Source organism: Triturus cristatus, chromosome 7 (genome assembly GCF_964204655.1).
Source record: "Triturus cristatus chromosome 7, aTriCri1.1, whole genome shotgun sequence".
Classification (NCBI taxonomy): domain Eukaryota; kingdom Metazoa; phylum Chordata; class Amphibia; order Caudata; family Salamandridae; genus Triturus; species Triturus cristatus.
The window spans coordinates 1,614,242,093-1,614,259,972 of NC_140590.1; the positions used below are offsets into that span (position 1 = coordinate 1,614,242,093).

The 17,880-nt window shown below is 43.5% G+C and overlaps 1 protein-coding gene across 1 annotated transcript in view; it reads left to right on the top strand.

Annotated features, from left to right (window-relative positions):
- Positions 1-457: 457 nt before the first annotated feature.
- The window catches only part of LOC146812509 (targeting protein for Xklp2-B-like), a 131,712-nt gene continuing 114,289 nt past the window's right edge, over positions 458-17,880 (top strand). Inside the window, exons 1-2 of the mRNA XM_085619511.1 lie at positions 458-594; positions 12,636-12,746. Coding sequence (XP_085475637.1) covers positions 12,644-12,746 — 103 coding nt within the window. The 5' untranslated portion in view covers positions 458-594; positions 12,636-12,643. The remainder of the gene's footprint in view (positions 595-12,635; positions 12,747-17,880) is intronic.

A 17,880-nucleotide genomic window follows, 5' to 3' on the forward strand; every position in this document is an offset into this window, starting at 1 on the left:
TCACTTTCCTCTGCCATACCTTAACTCCCAATTCATGGGTTCCTGGAGTATTTGATTCCCAATTTCAGCACTGACCATACTCTGCCTGAGTTTTTGCAAATGTAGCGCGGGGACACGCTTCTGCGTAACCATGCGCTTTATAAACTTTCCTAATAATAATATTTATCTGAAGTTTCAGTGTGCAACAGTCTGTTATAACATTTTCCTAAGCAGGAAAGCCCTAGGACAGGCATTCGGTACCTCCTCGTTATTTCCTCGTTGTAGTTGTGTTCAACGAAATGTCTGCGCCTGACAGCCTACGCGGTAACTAACGAACCACATTTCCCAAAACGCTAGCGCGCTGCGCATTTGGCCGCCCAATGGGAAGCGACGCCGGTAACTGACAGCACCCCTATTGGTCACCTGAGAGGGAGCTGCTACGGTTACAAATACAAGCTAGTACGTCGTCCTAAGTGCATGTGCATGCTTTCGAAGGACGCCGCCAGACGAGAGAAGAAGAGAGACACGTCTAGTAGTGACCTGATACAAGGAGAAATAGTACAAGGAAGAGGAGTGACTCCTGCACTAACCGCGCGCTTTCTGGGGCGGAGACACGTTAGTATTATTATTTTAAGGAAGGGACGGTGCAACTATGAATCATTAGGTCCACCCTAGAGGTATTATGGTGTTAATCCATGTCTCCCTTTCGTCCGGTTTTACGAGGCTTCTCTGTTCATGTAGATTCTACATAGATCATCGCAACGTAGTAACATTCCATAGCAATTAAACTACTCCAAAGCACGCGTTCCTCAATGCCATGACTGTCTTTGAAACTTTCTAAGAACTTGTTGAGCAAAAAGTGGCTTCATGTCACATTTGTGCCTCTTACAAAATGTGTTGCTTCAATGGGCCAGTTAATTTCCCTTTATTTTTTTCCCAAAGCCCCTTCGAAAATTGGTTTGTATGCCGAAAGATGCCGTATTAAACCGAAAAATACAAACCCCAGAATGCAATTTGCTGTTTAAGAGGCTAGGACTAGCTGAATGAATCCTGGGACCACCATAGTTGCATGCAGGTGCGCAACGCCAATAGAGCTAAAAGGGCTTTAGCCTCCCCCTTCGTGTCTCAGCCCCTGCGCGGCTGCAGCTCGAGCTGCTGTGGCATCGGCTGGGTAGGGTCTGGAGTCTTATCTCGGCCACACCCGAGTCTTCACCGGTTTTTAAAAGACCATTATTACATGCCTTTTGTGAACTGGTAAAGAAGGCTGTTTTTTCACGGATTCCTGTCCCCTGGGTTCCCACTCTTCCTTTTCTTTACATTTCGTATTTTATTTTTACTGCTACAGTGGGAGAATGCATTTAGTGAAAAGGCATCTTAGGAGTAGGGATGCCAACTTTCCAAAGGAACTGTGGGGGCAACTTGTTGTTAAGTCTGCAAAGGCCTTGTCTTGATGCTAGATAGGGTTGTGAATAAAATGGTATGTAACATGTCATTTCTGTCGGTTTCCTTTAATTATTTAGTCATAAATTATTAATGCAGCCCTAGAACACCTTTAAAAGTGGTTTCTATCTATATTTGCTGTTTCATATATGCATAGAAGTGCTAAAGATGCCGGATTTAGGTGATTTTGCTTATTTTTGTTTTGGCTGGTACATCAAAATATCTGTGGTGCCCATAGAAATTTGGTCAGCTGGCAACCTTAATCAGGAGACTGAACGTTTGTTGTAGGATCAGCACACTATTTCCTCCATCCCCAATTGATGCCATAATAGCAATAGTTTAGCTTATATCTGAAATCCCTTCGCCAGCCGTCAATACAATGCAGTTATTCCAGGTGTCTGAGAATAAATCCTTCGCTCGGACAACTCACTCCTCATTCTCACTACTCACAGCGATCACACTGTACTCAGACTACTCAACATGCACTCTCATCATTCATCCTTCTCCTACCCTGCACTCACATGAGCACACTGCTCACCCTGCAGACACGACACTACACTCACTGCAATCACACTGCATTCATGCTGTTGTTACCCTGCACCCAAAACGTTCATTCTCTTACCCTGCGCTCACACAAGCATACCGCTCACCCTGCTCTCACAGCGACTCCATTGCACTTGTACAGTGAACTCAAGCCATTCTCCTTCCACTTACCCTGCAGTGACATGCGCTCACCCTGCACTCAGGAATCGCACTGCCTTCACTCCACTTACCATGCACTTGTGCATTTCACCCTGTACTTACACGAGCACACTCCTCGTCCTGCACTCGTGACACTTCACTCACTGCTCGCTCTGCAATTTCATTCAAACAAGCATACCACTCACCATGCATTCATTCCTCCTACTCTACACTTTCGCCTGCACCCAAACTTGTCACATCACTCGCCCTGCAGTCGCTCTTCACACCCTACTGTCACATCGCTCACTGTACGTTCACATAGGCACTCTTGTCACACAGCTCACCTTGCACGTAGAGAAGCACAGCGCTTACCCTGGCATCACACCACTCACCCTGCACTTAAAAACCCCTCAGCCTGCTTCATGCAGGCCCTCTGTTCATCTTGCCTGCTTGCAGAGACAAGAGTCTGATGGAACTCATTGGGACACCGCTCACTTGTAACAAACGTTGTCAAGGCAGTATATTATTTTTGAGTAGTGTATAGAGAATGTGTTTATTTAGCTTCACTGAAAGGCACGGCCGGTATAGCAGAAGCAGTAGGGCAAGATTTTCTAACACAATAAAAGCAGATTGACTAACAGAAGTGTGAGTGGGTGTGTGTGACAGTACAAATGTACGAAAAGGTGCAGGAGAGATCGTGAGAATGTCTGTTATGCGTGCAAGTGTGCTGCTGGTCTGGCATTCTGAAAGTTATTCTTGCCTTATGGACAAGGGCACTAATAGCATGTGGATGGAAGGAGTTACCTATGGCAAACTGCAGGTCCTGACATGCTTCTATTAAGACACCATCATTGACTGACTGTGGTGACTCTCACTATCTAACTGAGAAAGCCGCTATCCCAGTCATACCCAGCGGTAGGGACACAGAACACACCCCACCACACCTGGCCCGACATGATTCACCTAATTCTTAGCAAATGGGGTGGATCCATAGCAAAATGTTTGAACTGATAGTTGAAACTAGTCATAATTTTTCCTGTACTCATTTTATAGTGGGTGTCATCTGCAAAATGCTGATCCTTGTATACCAGAGGGAATTTGTAGTGGTACCCATGACTGTGGTCGAAATATCCATGGTAAATTTCTGGCACTGTCATAGTGAATGTACTCCTTGGGCTAAGGGGCTCACCCATGGAAAAAATGACTTTGGTATAGTGAAAGTAATTTCTTACTAAAGACATTTGAAAAAAACGAGATGTGCTCCTAGGAAAGGCCAGGCTTCCCTGGTGCACCATTAAACTACTAGAATATTTAATGAATATCCTAGAAGGGTCCGCAGCGTTTTAGCAAATTTTTGATCTTCAGTTTCAAAAAATTCTCGGGGGGTGGGGGGTCTATACTCCCTTAAATCATCTACATAAAAACTTTTAACTTGTTCTGCTTGCTGGCATTTGGGGGAAAGTATCACACCCAAACACTTGCATAGATCGTTTTCCTCATAATGGCGTTTAAATTAGCTGACCCCATTCCAGGAAATGCTTGTCTTGTCCCATTGCTGGTAGTAGTACTGGCTTTAGGGTGGTGTGACCAGTGCAGCCGCACCAGGTGGGGTCTCAGTGTTTAAAAATAGTACATGGTTAACAGCACATGAATTTGTGCAGCAGGCAGTTTTCAGGCAACAATACAAATGTCAAGATAACTCTGGTGATGTACCTATTGGTGAGTTTGAATTTTGTTTAGTGGCAGTTTTGGCTCATCTTAAAGTTGCTCAGAGGGTTAACGTGCCTGCTGCAAAGAATGTGTACCATGCAGATCACAGAACTAAGTGTAAGTCAACTATGAAGAGTACTATAAAAAATAAAGTGTACGTCGGAGGCAATGGAATGATGAGGTGCACTGTTGGTGAGTGGTAGTGAGGGAATTCATAGAGAAAGAGGTTATGGGGGAGGAGAGCACCAAAAACGACTAGTAACTGCTGCCACCAGTGCTCAAGCCGGTTCTGGCTTGGAGTCTTAGCCCCCTACTCCCCCCCCCTCCCCACCCTTAAAGATCGGGTCTAGGTGCGCCCCTGATTGCATGTCTAAAGACAAGTATGCTAGTTGTCAGATCCTGGTTTTGAGTGTTAGGCCACAAACGTGGAGGTTTAGATTGATGGCCTCATGTCGCATGGTTTGTCCTACCATGGCTCTGAAAAATGGGCCCAGTACAACCCTTGCAGTACTTGATTTCTCATTGGTAGCGATAGTGATCAATCTCACACTTCTCAGGCGATGTCCTGAGTGCTGTTAAGCAGGGCTTTGCCCCGATCTTCTGCCTTTCCCCTGCTCTCCCTCATGATTAGGGCAATAGCGGAATTTCAACATGGGTTTAGATCTCTCCCCTTCAGGTATTTGGGCTCATTCTCACAGTTCACTAGCTTTAGTTTCTTACCTCCTGCAGCGTAACAGTCCTTTGGGCATTTGGATGTCTGTCTTAGAGCACTGGCTCCTTCCTGCTTCTGGTAGGAGGTGCACACACCAGCGGCTCAGTCTGGGGTCTCCTCACTGGCTGGCCTTGCCTGCCCAGCATACATGGATTCAATGGTTCTGCTTTTGCACATCTTTGTTGGGTGCTGGCTGCAGTCGTGCAGGCAGGGAAGAGCTCTTCACCCCCCCCCCCCCCCCCCCACACACACACATGGAAGGATTTATCTTGGTCTGGGACTTGCCAGCTCTGCATGGGTAGGTTCTCCAGTATTGGTGCAGCAATGCATCCGCTTATCTCCTTCCTACTGTGCAGCCACGCACCAGCTGATCTTCTTGAGGTGATGCCGCGCATAGGCTGATCTGGGCAATGTGACATACGAGCTATTTGGACTTGGATCGCTGCTCCCTCAGGACAAGTCGCCATGGTCCTGTCCAGAAATGTTTCCAGAGTCTGTAGGCCCACATGCCCCAAGGTATTCAGATCACACTTCACAGGCGTTATGTTCAAGCCCCACCAGCAACTGGCACCTACTGCACTTTTGGCTCGTGCTGGACAATCACTTTCCACATAAAAGGTTTGCAGGCACCTTACCTCAGCAAGCAGGCTGGCTTCTGGGTTCCTCAGCAAAGGTGTACAGCTCTACCAGCAAGGGGTCAGCCTCGGGTGATATCCCCTCGCCTTTAGGTAGCTCGCCAACAGGCAGACATGAGCCCTGTTTGCACGGCAACCCTGAGTACCACTTTATGTTTTTTAAATTTTGGTCCGTACAGGACTCTGAACTGGGACATCAGATGGGGTAACAGTCCCACATTTATACAGCAAAAGGGCGCTGGAGGTGTGTATCTACAGTTTGCAATGCCAGAGCTAGAGTGGGGTGACTTTTCCTTTAAAGTGCCCTATCCAGACTGCTCTCCAGACACAGTCCTCATCTGGAGAGATGCTTTTAACAGCAGGTTTGTCGCCAACCTGGTGAACCCACAACAGAGGCACAAACAGGTGATGCGTTGCTACACCTGGCTGTCCTCAACCAACTGAACGTGTAATCGAGGCATAACAAAATGCTGTGCCTCACTGTTAGAGAAGTGGACTAATGAGGCACTTAGTTTCATTAGCATCAGCCATTTCAAGTGTTTGTGACTAGTCTGGACCTTGATGGTGTTACCAAGCAATTAAAGACCTTGGTCTGGATGTGGTTTGATGTAGAAACTATAAAGGTCATTTTACGCTCTTCCCACATTGCCTTCATGTGTATTGGTATGACCCTTATGTTCGATTTATTTATTTGCCTTTGGGGTGGGGGAAGAGTGATTAAGACAATAGACCCTAGCTCGTAAAGGTGCACTGGTGCTTCTCAGCGGTGCTGCATTGTATTACACTGTGACATGGTCCACATCAACCAAGATGTATTTGTTTCTAGAGATAGTAAGATACTGGGAGACTGCCATTGCCTGCTGTCATGGGAATCCCCAACTACCGGATGTGTAACTAGCAAAGCCCTTGAGCCCTCACTTGCCACTGATGTGAGAAGTCTGGCAAGTGTAACACCCCTCAGCTTCTACCCCAATGCTAGGTCTTTGCAGGTAAATGAAGAGCGGATCTTTGGTCTTCTTGACTTAAAGTTGCTCTTGCAAACAGGATGTCCTACTGCACTTGGTTGGCCTCTGACACTCTTCAGGCTCTGGAGCAGAGGCAGGCCTTGAATAATTATAAAAATGTTACTTGACTTGCAGGTGTAGTAACTTGAATAATCTACTCGATCTATCTGTAATGTACTTGTCCCTTAAACCGGTCTCATATTGAGTGATCTTAAGTAAATATTTTGTTAAATGGAGTCTCCTTTCTCTTCATTATCACATAGGAGCACTTTCAAATATGAAAGTTCAGCATTTCTGCTGTACAAAAAAGTTTTAAAAAGTCTTTAATAGACTAAACGTTTGGTCCATGTATGATGGGAATCGAGCCCACCTATAGGGTACACCTGACCGCTAACTTGCCTCTTAGTTCACTAATTGCATTGTCGTCCGGGTAGCAGCAGGAATATTTCTCAGTTTATGGTTAAACTCTATTTTAATAAATATATTACTACATGATGTGGTAGTGCACTGTCATTTACAGACAGCACATTTGCCATTGAAATGGCCACAGATTTCCCCCCTAATATTCAGTTTTACTGCTCAAACTATGTGTGCAAACAAATGTTTGGAAAGTGGGTTTCAGCTAAAATAGTTATCATTTGCACATCAGAGTAAAGTGTTCTGATTTTTCATCCTATAAAATCTTTTTTTACCACTCAAATAGTGTCTTCATAATTACTGAAACATTTTGAAATGTTTATACAGTTCACTTATTAGCTGTTTCTGTGTTTTAGAAAAAACGCCTACAATCGTACAGCCTTTAATTTCTCACATTTTGCACAGTACAATTGTCACACAGTTCACTTTACAAAATCCTCTAACTTCAGTCTGAGAAAGAAAAGTTAATGTAGGAAGACAAACTGACTTTTGATCTGTCTCTGAATGTCGAGCAAATGTGGCAAGTTTAAAATTAGATTTAAAGGCATCTTTATTGCTCATTCTCTTTGAGTGAACAGAATTTTGCAGGCTAATGCCTTTTGAAAGTGAGCAGTCAGATAATTAGTTCTGACCGGTTTATTGCTATTTATTGAATATATAGGCAGACAACATGGCAGCTAAAATCATAATTCGGCCTTTTTAGGTCTTTCAAAGACTTCCCTGAAATGTTTGCCTGTCTTTATTTTTCCAACAGTCTCATCTGAGTGGTTTATCAAACTATAGATTGATGCTCTTCGGGGACCTCCTTTGGGGCCATTTTCGGTATTGTCAAGGATCACCTCCCCACCTCTTGGCCCCCTTTCCACAGGCCGTGATCAGTAGTAGTGTATTATTTGGGGGTGCAATAGTCGCTCCTGTAGGCCATGGCGGCTGGCCTCCCTGTAGAACTTCTGTTCAGAGGAGTGGGACAGATGGATCCCCTCATTGTCCTATAGATGTGTTGGAAGTGCCTGCAAACATACACAACTATTTTTCGGTATTGACCCTCTAAGTCGTCAAGGTTGGTCCTTGCCCACTGAGTGAGTAGCCACTAACCCAGAGCCTCTAGCTGCACGCGAGGAGACCAGCACAGCTTTTTCTAGCAATTTAAAATACTTTTCTCTAAACTCCAGGATTTTTTTCCCTTTGCATTAGCGGTTGCAGGTACTCCATGTTTTTTATTGCTTGAATTGTTGTACCTATGGATACAGGATTTGCAGTCCTCCACTTTACAATGTTGTGCTCTAGATTCAATGGCAATTTGTGCAAGTTTGCGATCATGGTTGAACAATTCCAGAAATCAAGTAACTGCATCGCTATTGTATTTGTACTTTCAGGGTTGTGCCGTTGACAGCCATGTAGTGATTGCAAAAGACTCCAAAGTATTTAGAGATTTTATAGATATTAAAGTAGTGTGCTCGCATTTCTTTCTGGACATTCACTTATTGCATCTGTACAACTTGTGCTGTTGAGTACTTAATTTTATCTTGCATCATTTACCATGAGCTAGGCCATAACTGTTTATCCACGCCTAGCAAGATAAGAGAACTTACCCTAGTGAGTACGAATTCTTAGTTTGTGTGGAGCATCGGCACTTTTGCTGGTATTTACTGGTCCAAGCCACTGCAAGGACCTGGATTAACTCCTGATCAGGGGGATGCAATCCATATTTTTCCAGGACGGTTTCATTCTCCATGTGAAATTGGTCTGTAGAATAGCTTCTTGGTAGGGGTTTGCCCAACATTGAATCTTAGCGGAATTCAAAGAAATACGTGGAATTTGCCAGGCTGAAGCATTGCATCTCTGGCCCTAGTGTCCATTGAAAGCCTATTTATATATTTTATATAGCACTGGCAAAGGGGGCGGGGGTGTTGAATTGGCAGCTCATGGTGGGCGATTGGGATACGAAGCTTGTGGATTCGCTACTGAGGTTGTATGTAAGAATCTTCTGTCAGGTAGGCAGTGTGGTAGTTGGCAAACTATAAATCTGGTCTTTGGGAGGAGGAAACGTCCCGAGACCCAAAATAGTGTGGCGAGAAAATGCACACATTAGGATAGAGAATAAAACACTGGCTCAGTCGGACACGAGGGGCATACTTGAGGTTAGGGAAACCGGCACCCAGATTTAAACTGGTAGACTCTGATGTTTGAATGGAGTGATTAAACCCCCCCCCCCCCCCAGACAATGGCAAACTCCGCCAATGAAGCAGGGGCAACTTGAAGAAACCCTAAGAGACGGAGACAAACACTCATAAGTTGGACAGGGAGTCATATTCTCCATGCCAACTAATGCTTTCCATCAGACTACCATCTGCTTAAATACCCCAGCCTCCTCTCCACATACCTCTCTAGACCAGTCTCCTTTCATGCTACTGTTCTCATGTGCCCCATCTGCCATCCAAACCCACTAAATGTCCTTCTATCCAGTGATGAACACATGCCCCACCACATTACCACAAATCCAAGGGCAACGCAATCGGCATAGGGAATTTGAGTGGCGGGTGAGGTGAGCAGGAGAAAATATGGACAGAACCTTTTTGGAGCTGTGAAAATAAAGTGCTGGGTTAGAAAGTGCACTTGAGCAGAGGATATGTGCACGCACACCCATGAACTTTAAGGTGGGTCAGGTAATACTTTTCATGGACACCCACCGATGCCTCTTATTGATAGCATGCACTTTTGTTGGAAAGTTGTCCTCTAATAACCTTTGGATCAAGCCATTATCTAGAGACCCACTGATCATGCGCTGGTTGCAAGACCCAATCTCTTCAAGCCTTTGCACATGTACCCTGGTTCAGTGGATTGTAGCAGGATTCCCACGGCCTTCCTTCATTGGCGCAAAACCCGTTGGAATTGCACAGAAAGACTAATACTAACACGGGCAAGGCAGAAAATCAGTCTAGATACTCTGTATGTAACCTGTCTTTTGGTTATGCCTTTGGCCTAGTCCTTATGATTGGTCTGTGGAAGCCAGGCTTTATTTCTGCACAGCAATATACTGTGACCTACCAAAAGGTATTCTGTCTCTTATAAGAGACCTAGAACCAGGCAGGTAGACACCAAACTTGGTACATTGTTACCTTGGCCCCTCTTGATTGGACAACCGTTGCCTGTGTTCTGATTTTATTTATTTATTTTCCTTTTTGTGACAAATCCTGCTTTATTAAAACGCATTTGTGTACCTGGGCAACTACAACTCCTAGCATCCTTGTTTTCTTTTTCTTTTTTTTATAACACTTTCTCTCAAACTGTGGTTACACCGCCAAGCCACCTAGGTTAAGAAGTTTTGCATAGTCTGAATATTTTACACTCTCCATTGCCCATTCCACTCAAGCATCCGGCAGGGGCGATGAGCTACTGTGTGGAATGGTTCAACAATCTTTTTGATAACTAAATGTAATCTGGATGGAACCAGAGCTTCCCTTGGACACGGACTTGTCAATATGGAGACACAGAAACAAAGTGACAGATTTCTGGTAGACTTAAACACAAGGACTCTGACAAGCTGATTATAACAGGAAATCGGGGAGTATTGAGCAAATTAAACTTTGAGATACCTGGACAGAGATACAGATGGAGAAACTGGCACCAGTGTTCTCCGGAATAGGGAAACCAGCTTTTTCAATCAACTCTTAACAGCCAAACTTGTAACATTGAATACTCTGGCTAATCTAGTCATTGCTTGGGAGGGTTCTGGACCCAAGGAGCCTAGTACTGCCCTAATTGATGGGTGTGGAGATGCTGGAGGACCAACCCACAAGAAACACCCCACAAGAAAAACCTAAATAACGAACAACCAGTATCAGACTAAGGCTAATTGGGTAGGACTCAAGATCAAGGCTTTCAACGCCATGCTTAGCACTGCCATAGAGTGGAACAGATGTATACATGTCGTTACCCACTGCTACGTGAGGCAGTTGCCAAATCTGACCACCCGATTTCTGCCTAAGTTAGTGAAAACCAAATCGTAGATGTTTGAGAGTTACAAATAATGTCTGACAAGAGACTGGTATCCAGGAAAGCAGTCTGTAGAGATGGTTACTTTTTTGTGCATATTGGTAGTAATACAGTACTATAGAGTAAGACCTGCTTCTCTGTTGAGCCTTCTACTGCTCTGCCAATTGACTCCATCCCAGCTGACTGCCCCACAGTCTCTCTTGACATACACATTGTTTCCACGCTATCAGATACTGCATGTGCAGTAAGGTTGGCATAACGTTACAAGTCCAACTTCCCCCTTGGGAGAAAACCAATGGAAGACCAATATCAGATCAACAATGCTAAAATGTGGTTCTGATGTCAACTGAACACCCCAACACATACCCCATCAAAACATTGCATTGAATGGCCAAGCCTAGTCAACCCCAACACAAGCTGAAGAAAACTACTCCACCAAAGAAGCCCAACTAAACACCAAGGGCACAGAATGCCACACCCAGATCTTACTTTATACTTCTGACAGAACACAAAACAGTTGGCGTATGTGGTGTAATGCAAAAACTGTAACATTACTAGTAGGGAGCAGACCTTCATGAATCCGGTTTATTTTCAATGCTTGGTTCTGTTTTTAAGGAGGGCAGCCTGGTGATTAATCCATCTCACCTGCTTCTGAAAGCTCCACCTTCCTTCCATGTGTCATGCACTGGAAGAGTGAAATTTGGGTGATTTTATGTGGAGGATCAAATGTCACAGCGGTATACTGATGGTGATATTTATATTGAGGTACAGTGATGTGAGCGAATGTTCTCTTTTTTCGGATGGTCTAGTCAGTGAGTAGGCACCAGCAATTGTATCTGATGTGCATAACAAGTTTGATTGTCTGGCAGAATTAACAGAGGCTTTTCTCCTTCTCAGGTTGTAGTTCTGAGAGACTGCAGTGCTCTGGAATATTACGTTTGGTTTCAGGAACATCTTCATAGAAGGAGTTTCCATAATTGTGCTGCGAGTTGAGACTTTGTACCAACATTCACTTATGCTGTGAGGACCAAAGTCTTATGGGCTTCTGGGTCCTTTACTTTAGGTTTCGGTGCTGATGCTGGGCCCGTGACTGAGGCCCTTTTGAAAGGCAAAATCTCACGTTTATTTTAAAAATAAAAACTTGTATATCTTATGTTGGAAAATGTAACTGTTAATCCCCAGTGGATGGAAACCTTGCATTAGAAGTAGCAAGTTAGCCTCTTTTAAACTCATGATCACCTCCATGGAAGAGATGATGACAGTGAATGTTGCTCTCGAAAAAAACGTCCAATGGTTAACAACCAACTTCCTCAAGCTAAACTCACAAACTGAATTTCTCTTAATCTCTCCCCCAATAACTCACTTCCGCCATCCATCAGAAAAATCACCTCGACACCCCCCCCCCCCCCTTCAAAAAGGTAGCAAAATCTTTCTTGATGAGCAAACTCCTCCCCTAAAGTCTGCACAGCACTATGCCAGTTTATATCCTCTAACTTGACTATAATCTTGACGATCTCTGTTATACTATGCTGTTATTTTGTATTCGTTGGTCTTATTTTCATGTATGCTATGTTGATACTAATTGCGTTACTTGTACTCTGATCACCATGTAAAGCGCTCTGTTACCCTACTTTGGGTCTGGTTCGTGCTATATAAAACTCTAAAAATAAATGATAAATAAATGGTATTATCTTGGTTAAAATATCCTTGTACTGTCGCTTGTGGATTTAATCCATGTTTTGAATTTTTGACGTATTTTGCAGGATTTTCCCAATTTGAGAACTAGTTAATTTCTGCTTTGCAGACGGAATTACTCCCGCTGGAGTTTATCGTGGTAAAGCCTTAGTGGGGGCGAAAGGGGTCTAATTGCATGGCTAACACCTTTGTGAAGTTGTTCAAAGCCTCTGTACTTATAAACTGGGGAGCAGCTTTACCAAATGTCAGCCAGTTTTATTTCCAGTCAGACATTATCTGCAAGCTTCAATTTCTATATGAAGAAAAGAAAGTTTGGACACTCTTATGGAAGTGACCGCCCATATGATTTTGTGTTGACCACTACAGGTTTCTTGATGGATTCAGAGGCTATCCCTCCTCAGCAAGATGAGACACTTCAACAGCCGAGCAGCTTCCAAAAGGATCTTCCACGAGCCATTGTTGCACCATTTTCGTTTGGTAATGTTCTGCTTTTTTATTCTATCCGAAGTAAAGGTTTTTATAATCACAGTTCAATGTGGGATGAGAGAGTGGGCATATTTAGTTAGGTTATCATCGTTGACAGGCCAGGAGTCAACTTGGTTCTTGTACTTTAAATTCCTGGAAATAATATAGCCTCTAAACTGAAGTAAATACTTAGCGCTAGAATGTGGATCTCTACAGTGGCTGCCTCATTGACTTATGAGCCTTCTATGGGACCAGCCTAATTTCCCTGCACTCTGTTGGTGGGTCGCTCGAGGAGGAAGGGGAGAATATCTCTGAAGTAATCTAAATATTGGTGGCTTTCAGCAGTTAGTTTGGTGGGCAGAGAGGCAGGGAAGACTTAATTGGGTGGTTTTAGGGTAAGATGTGTGTTGCAGGGTTCGGGTGCTTTTCCTCCTAGCCACCTACCTTATTGTGGAGACTGACTTGTGTTTTCAAGCTGTAAAGAGGTCCTCCCACCCTCAACAGTGGATTTTGGTAAATGGAGGATAGTTAACTATTTCATGCCCTCCTACTTTTTTTGCCTTCCAAACTATTGACACAGTGCAAAGTTTTACTTTTGTTTCTCTGTACTGTTGTAAGTACACTTTCTCAGTTAGATTTCTAAAATATCTAATTATGACTTTCTGAATACTTTTCATGTTTTTGCCTCCGCCGCTCGTGCTGACGGGTGTATTTTTTTTCAACTCTTGGCTCCAGTTTGTAGCAGCCTACAATATTATTTCAGTTTAGAGCTAATTGCTGAATGGTTTCTCCCTACCAAGACAATTACTCTGATCGCGACCTTTTTTTAGAGTGCATTAGGATATGAGGAACAGACACCACAAGTGGAGGCTTGGATCTCTTTGATTGGGCCTTGACCGCAGGGTCCTATACAATTGCAGACTCAAAGCACTGGTAAATGCCATCTAAAGGCCTAGGGGAAATTGAAGAAGGTTGGTATGTTTTGGTGCCCCATTGGAGTTCAGTACGCTCAGAGTAAAAAGGTGTTGCGTCTTCCATATGTAAGCACCCTCAAGGATAGCAATTGGACAGTCTTAGTAAAGTCCCTAGAACTGTTAGACTTCAGAAAGCAGAGGCCAACTGCCCAGTGATTTATTGCTTCTGAGTCTTGCTCACTTTTGCAAGGCGGTTGCCATTTGATTGAACGACAAGCATGGAAAACGGGATGAAGATGGAACGTGCAGAGTGAAATGAACTGAAGCTTGGATTTAGGCCAGTCTACAATATTGCCGACTCTTCCTGCCTACAGGAATGCCTAGAAAGGTAGCCAAGTGAAGCATGGCTTCTTCAATGCTCTAGCCCTGCTTAATGAATCGGTCCCACTGTGGCTTCTAATCTCCCGTCAATATTTGGGTTCATGTTGGTTTTCCCCAATGTTATGTTGGCGCCCAAGACCTCTATAGTCGTGACTGCTTTACATGAAGCTTCTTTTTGATTTTACATATAGATAACATCACCCTGTCTTGCTGTCCCAAGTGGGTTTTGGGATGAGTTGCCAAGTAGAGATAAAAGGGTGGAGAACAATACATGATTTGGGGAAATTGCACAATTCCAAGTGATGATCACCCACTTTTTAGTTTTGGTTTCTACAAAACTAAACCCAGCCAAATGTCTGAGTAAACTGCGTTAGGTTTACATGTCCTGGTGATGTAGCACAACCAGATGAAGCTTCAGCTAGTTGTGCTGTGGGTGGACCTAGACCGGCATATGCTGATCTTATGGTGAACTTTCAACATTCCACTCCGGTTAAATTCTTGTTCCAGAACGCTTTACTTCTTGGAGCAGATGTGACTCCACTTGGTTAAGGGAGGAGTGGTGTCAAATACAAGAATCTACCAGTATACACCGCATTCTACCATTTATGCAATACGATACTATTAGTGGGGCTAGTGGTGTTGGGCTAATATAGGCACATTTATTCCGATTCATACATAAAAAATCTGGAATTAGTAGGCACTTATTCAATTGTTTTATTATCTGTAGGATTAATATGGGGTAGATATTCTTATCTTTACCCACAGCCAGCTATTCATTAGCACAGTCCAGCCTAATCCTTCGTGCCCACTTGTTTAAAACAATTACAGGAACAAGAAAAGAAAGAGAAAGTGGTCAGTCAGTTCACTCAAAACACAACATACCCACTCTGTTCAAGTATATATGTGCTACGAAGAAAAAAAGTGTGGAGAAAAGAGAAAGTATCTCGCATGCGCACCACCAGAGGACCTACTGGTATATTCTCACCAGCTTGCCCACGTTTTTGTCATAATCGATAACTTTCTCAAATGAAAAAAGAATGAAAAATTGTTGTGTCCAGTGAAGATAAAGGTGTAGAAGGACAAACAATCAAGACCCCGTGAGAAAATGAGACGAAAGATGTCTCTAATAAAATTGGGCTAAACTCGCACACAACCTTGTCACTTTTATTTCAAATTGTGAGTCTGCGCAATGTTAAAACACAGCATGTTGTAGACCACTTCAAGGACGGCCAACATGTTTCATTGCTAGTTATATTAGCGGCAAATTTATCAAGGTCCACAATCGCCTCCCTGGAAAACTAACAATAAAAAGAGTGACAGGCACACTAAGAACAAAAAAGGTCGCTAATTTATAGCTTCTCGTCCAGTCTTAATCCATCCCTGTACTGAAAGTAGGCTGGAGTTGGGAGTGTTCTCTCTAAACAAAGTTTTTATTTTTTTTCTTCTTTGTGTGTCTGTCACTCTTTTTATTGTTGCATGTCCAGGGAGGTGATTGTTGACCTCGGTTGCCCTGATGAATTTGCCGCTAATATATAACTGGCAATGAAACATGTTGGCCGTCCTTGAAGTGGTCTACAACATGCTGTGTTTTTAACATTGCGCAGACTCTCAATTTGGAATAAGTGACAAGGTTGTGTGTGAATTTAGCCCAATATTATAAGACTTCTTTAGTCTCCTTTTCTCACGGGGTCTTGATTGTTTGTCTTTCTTCTACACCTTTATCTTCACTGGACACAACAATTTTTCATTCTTTTTTCATTTGAGCAAGTTATCGATTACAAAAACGTGGGCAAGCTGGTGGGAATATACCAGTAGCTCCTCTGGTGGTGCGCAGGCGAGTTACTTTCTCTTTTCTCCACACTTTATTTTCTTCGTAGCACATATACACTTAAACAGAGGGGGTATGTTGTGTTTTGAGTGAACGGACTGACCACTTTTTCTTTCTTTTCTTGTTCCTGTAATTGTTTTAAACAAGTGGGCACAAAGGATTAGGCTGGACTGTGCTAAAGAATAGCTGGTCGTGGGTAATATTAATATCTTCCCCATATTAATCCTACAGATAATAAAACAATTGACAAAGTGTCTACTAATGCCAGATTTTTGACATATGAATAGATGTTGATCGGAGGGTGATCTGGCATGTTTTTTCCCCTCTACTGCTCCTCATTGAAAACATTTATTCTGATACCAGGTGAGAACTAAGTGACTTTCTTGATGTGTTGTGAAATATAAACCTTTTCAGGTAAGCTGCCAACAGCCAAAACAAACTCTACGGGCCTCTTGCTCGCCCTTCTGGTTGGCTTCCTAATTTGGAATTGCTGTTTATCGTGTTCCTTACCATCATTAGCGCACTTTCTGGAGGACTCTTTCGCTAACCAGAGCCGTCACCTATGGAATATTCTGAGGCATCATACTTGATTTGGAATTCTTTAAAGGAGTTGCTCCCTCACCACACCCCAGAATTGGCAGAGTAAAATATGGGTGCCACTCCTACATGCTGACATTAGTTTCTATTTTGTATTCTTCAGCACCTCGAAACATGGAGCAGCTGTGATAAAACTGATCAGTATGCTGAACACAACCTGAAACTGTCTTTAACTGGCATAAATTCCACTCCACAAAACAGGGAGGTAGGGGGACTGTGAGCAATCTGTGATTAGTCAACCAGAACGAGGATTATGAAAAGTAACTTTTTCTGCAGATGGATATTTCTAACTGTAGGTTTATTACGTTTTTAGAATAGATGCCAAAGCAGTACCTCAAAGGTTTAGGGTATAAGGAGTGAACTCTAACTAAAAAGTCCTGCAGAGCTGAGCCGACAAAATGCCCCTCTCTGCAGACCTGCCTTCCGAAGTAGTAGTGCTATGTGAATGTGCGCCCAAATGCCCATGTTGCAGCTTGACATGTCTTCCAGACAAACGCCCCCTGCTAATGCCATCTTAGTGGTTCTATCCATGTTGAAATAGGTTTGTAAACCCTTCATGTGGGTGCTTCAGGTCATGTGTGGAATACTTGTTTAGCCTAAGTGTATGTTGTAATACATAAGAGCCCCTTTGACTGGGCTATTCTCTGTACCACCTTTCCCTTCTTGGCAGATACAAATCTCACAAAGAGTTGGTCATTAAAACAATGTTGCTTCATGCATTCAATATAAAGGCATAAAGCTCTTTGGATCAAGCTCACAAAGCCTCTCATTCGATGGCTATGGTGGAAAGAAAAAGGCTGGAAAGATAATAGATTAGCTCAGATGGAAAGGGGATACTATGTTTACCAGGAATGCAGCCCTAGGTTCCTCTGTACTAGTTTGTCAAGTAAGGTGTATGGGGGCTTCAGTGACTGCACCTGCAGTTCACTGACCTGGTGTGCAGATGTGATAGTGAGACAGAATGTTGTCCTGGGAGGTAAGGAGCCACAGAACAAACCATGCATAGATTCACAACAGTGTACCAATAACAAATGCTAGGGCCAAGTTAAGGCCCCTTTGAAGTATGATGAAGGGTTTTGGGGAAAGCTTACATCAAATCTTTCAAAATTATCACAGCAGGTGATTTGAAAAGGAGAGGTAGTTCAGGCAAATAGAAAAGTGGTGAAAGGGTCGACATAGAGCCTTTGACTGTGACCACCGTAAATCCTTCCTGGGCAGAAAACGAAACAAACAATAAAACATTTCCCCGCCTGGCCTGCAAAGAATCCAGATTGATGGTCCCTAGGCGAGGCCATAAACATGTCTCAACATCCCAAATATAATAATTTGTGCATGGACTGCAAGGATCCATTCCGCCACTTTCAGCGGCATGCCAAAATTACTTGATTGTCACATTTCAGTCTCCGTGCATAGAGGTGTAGATTAC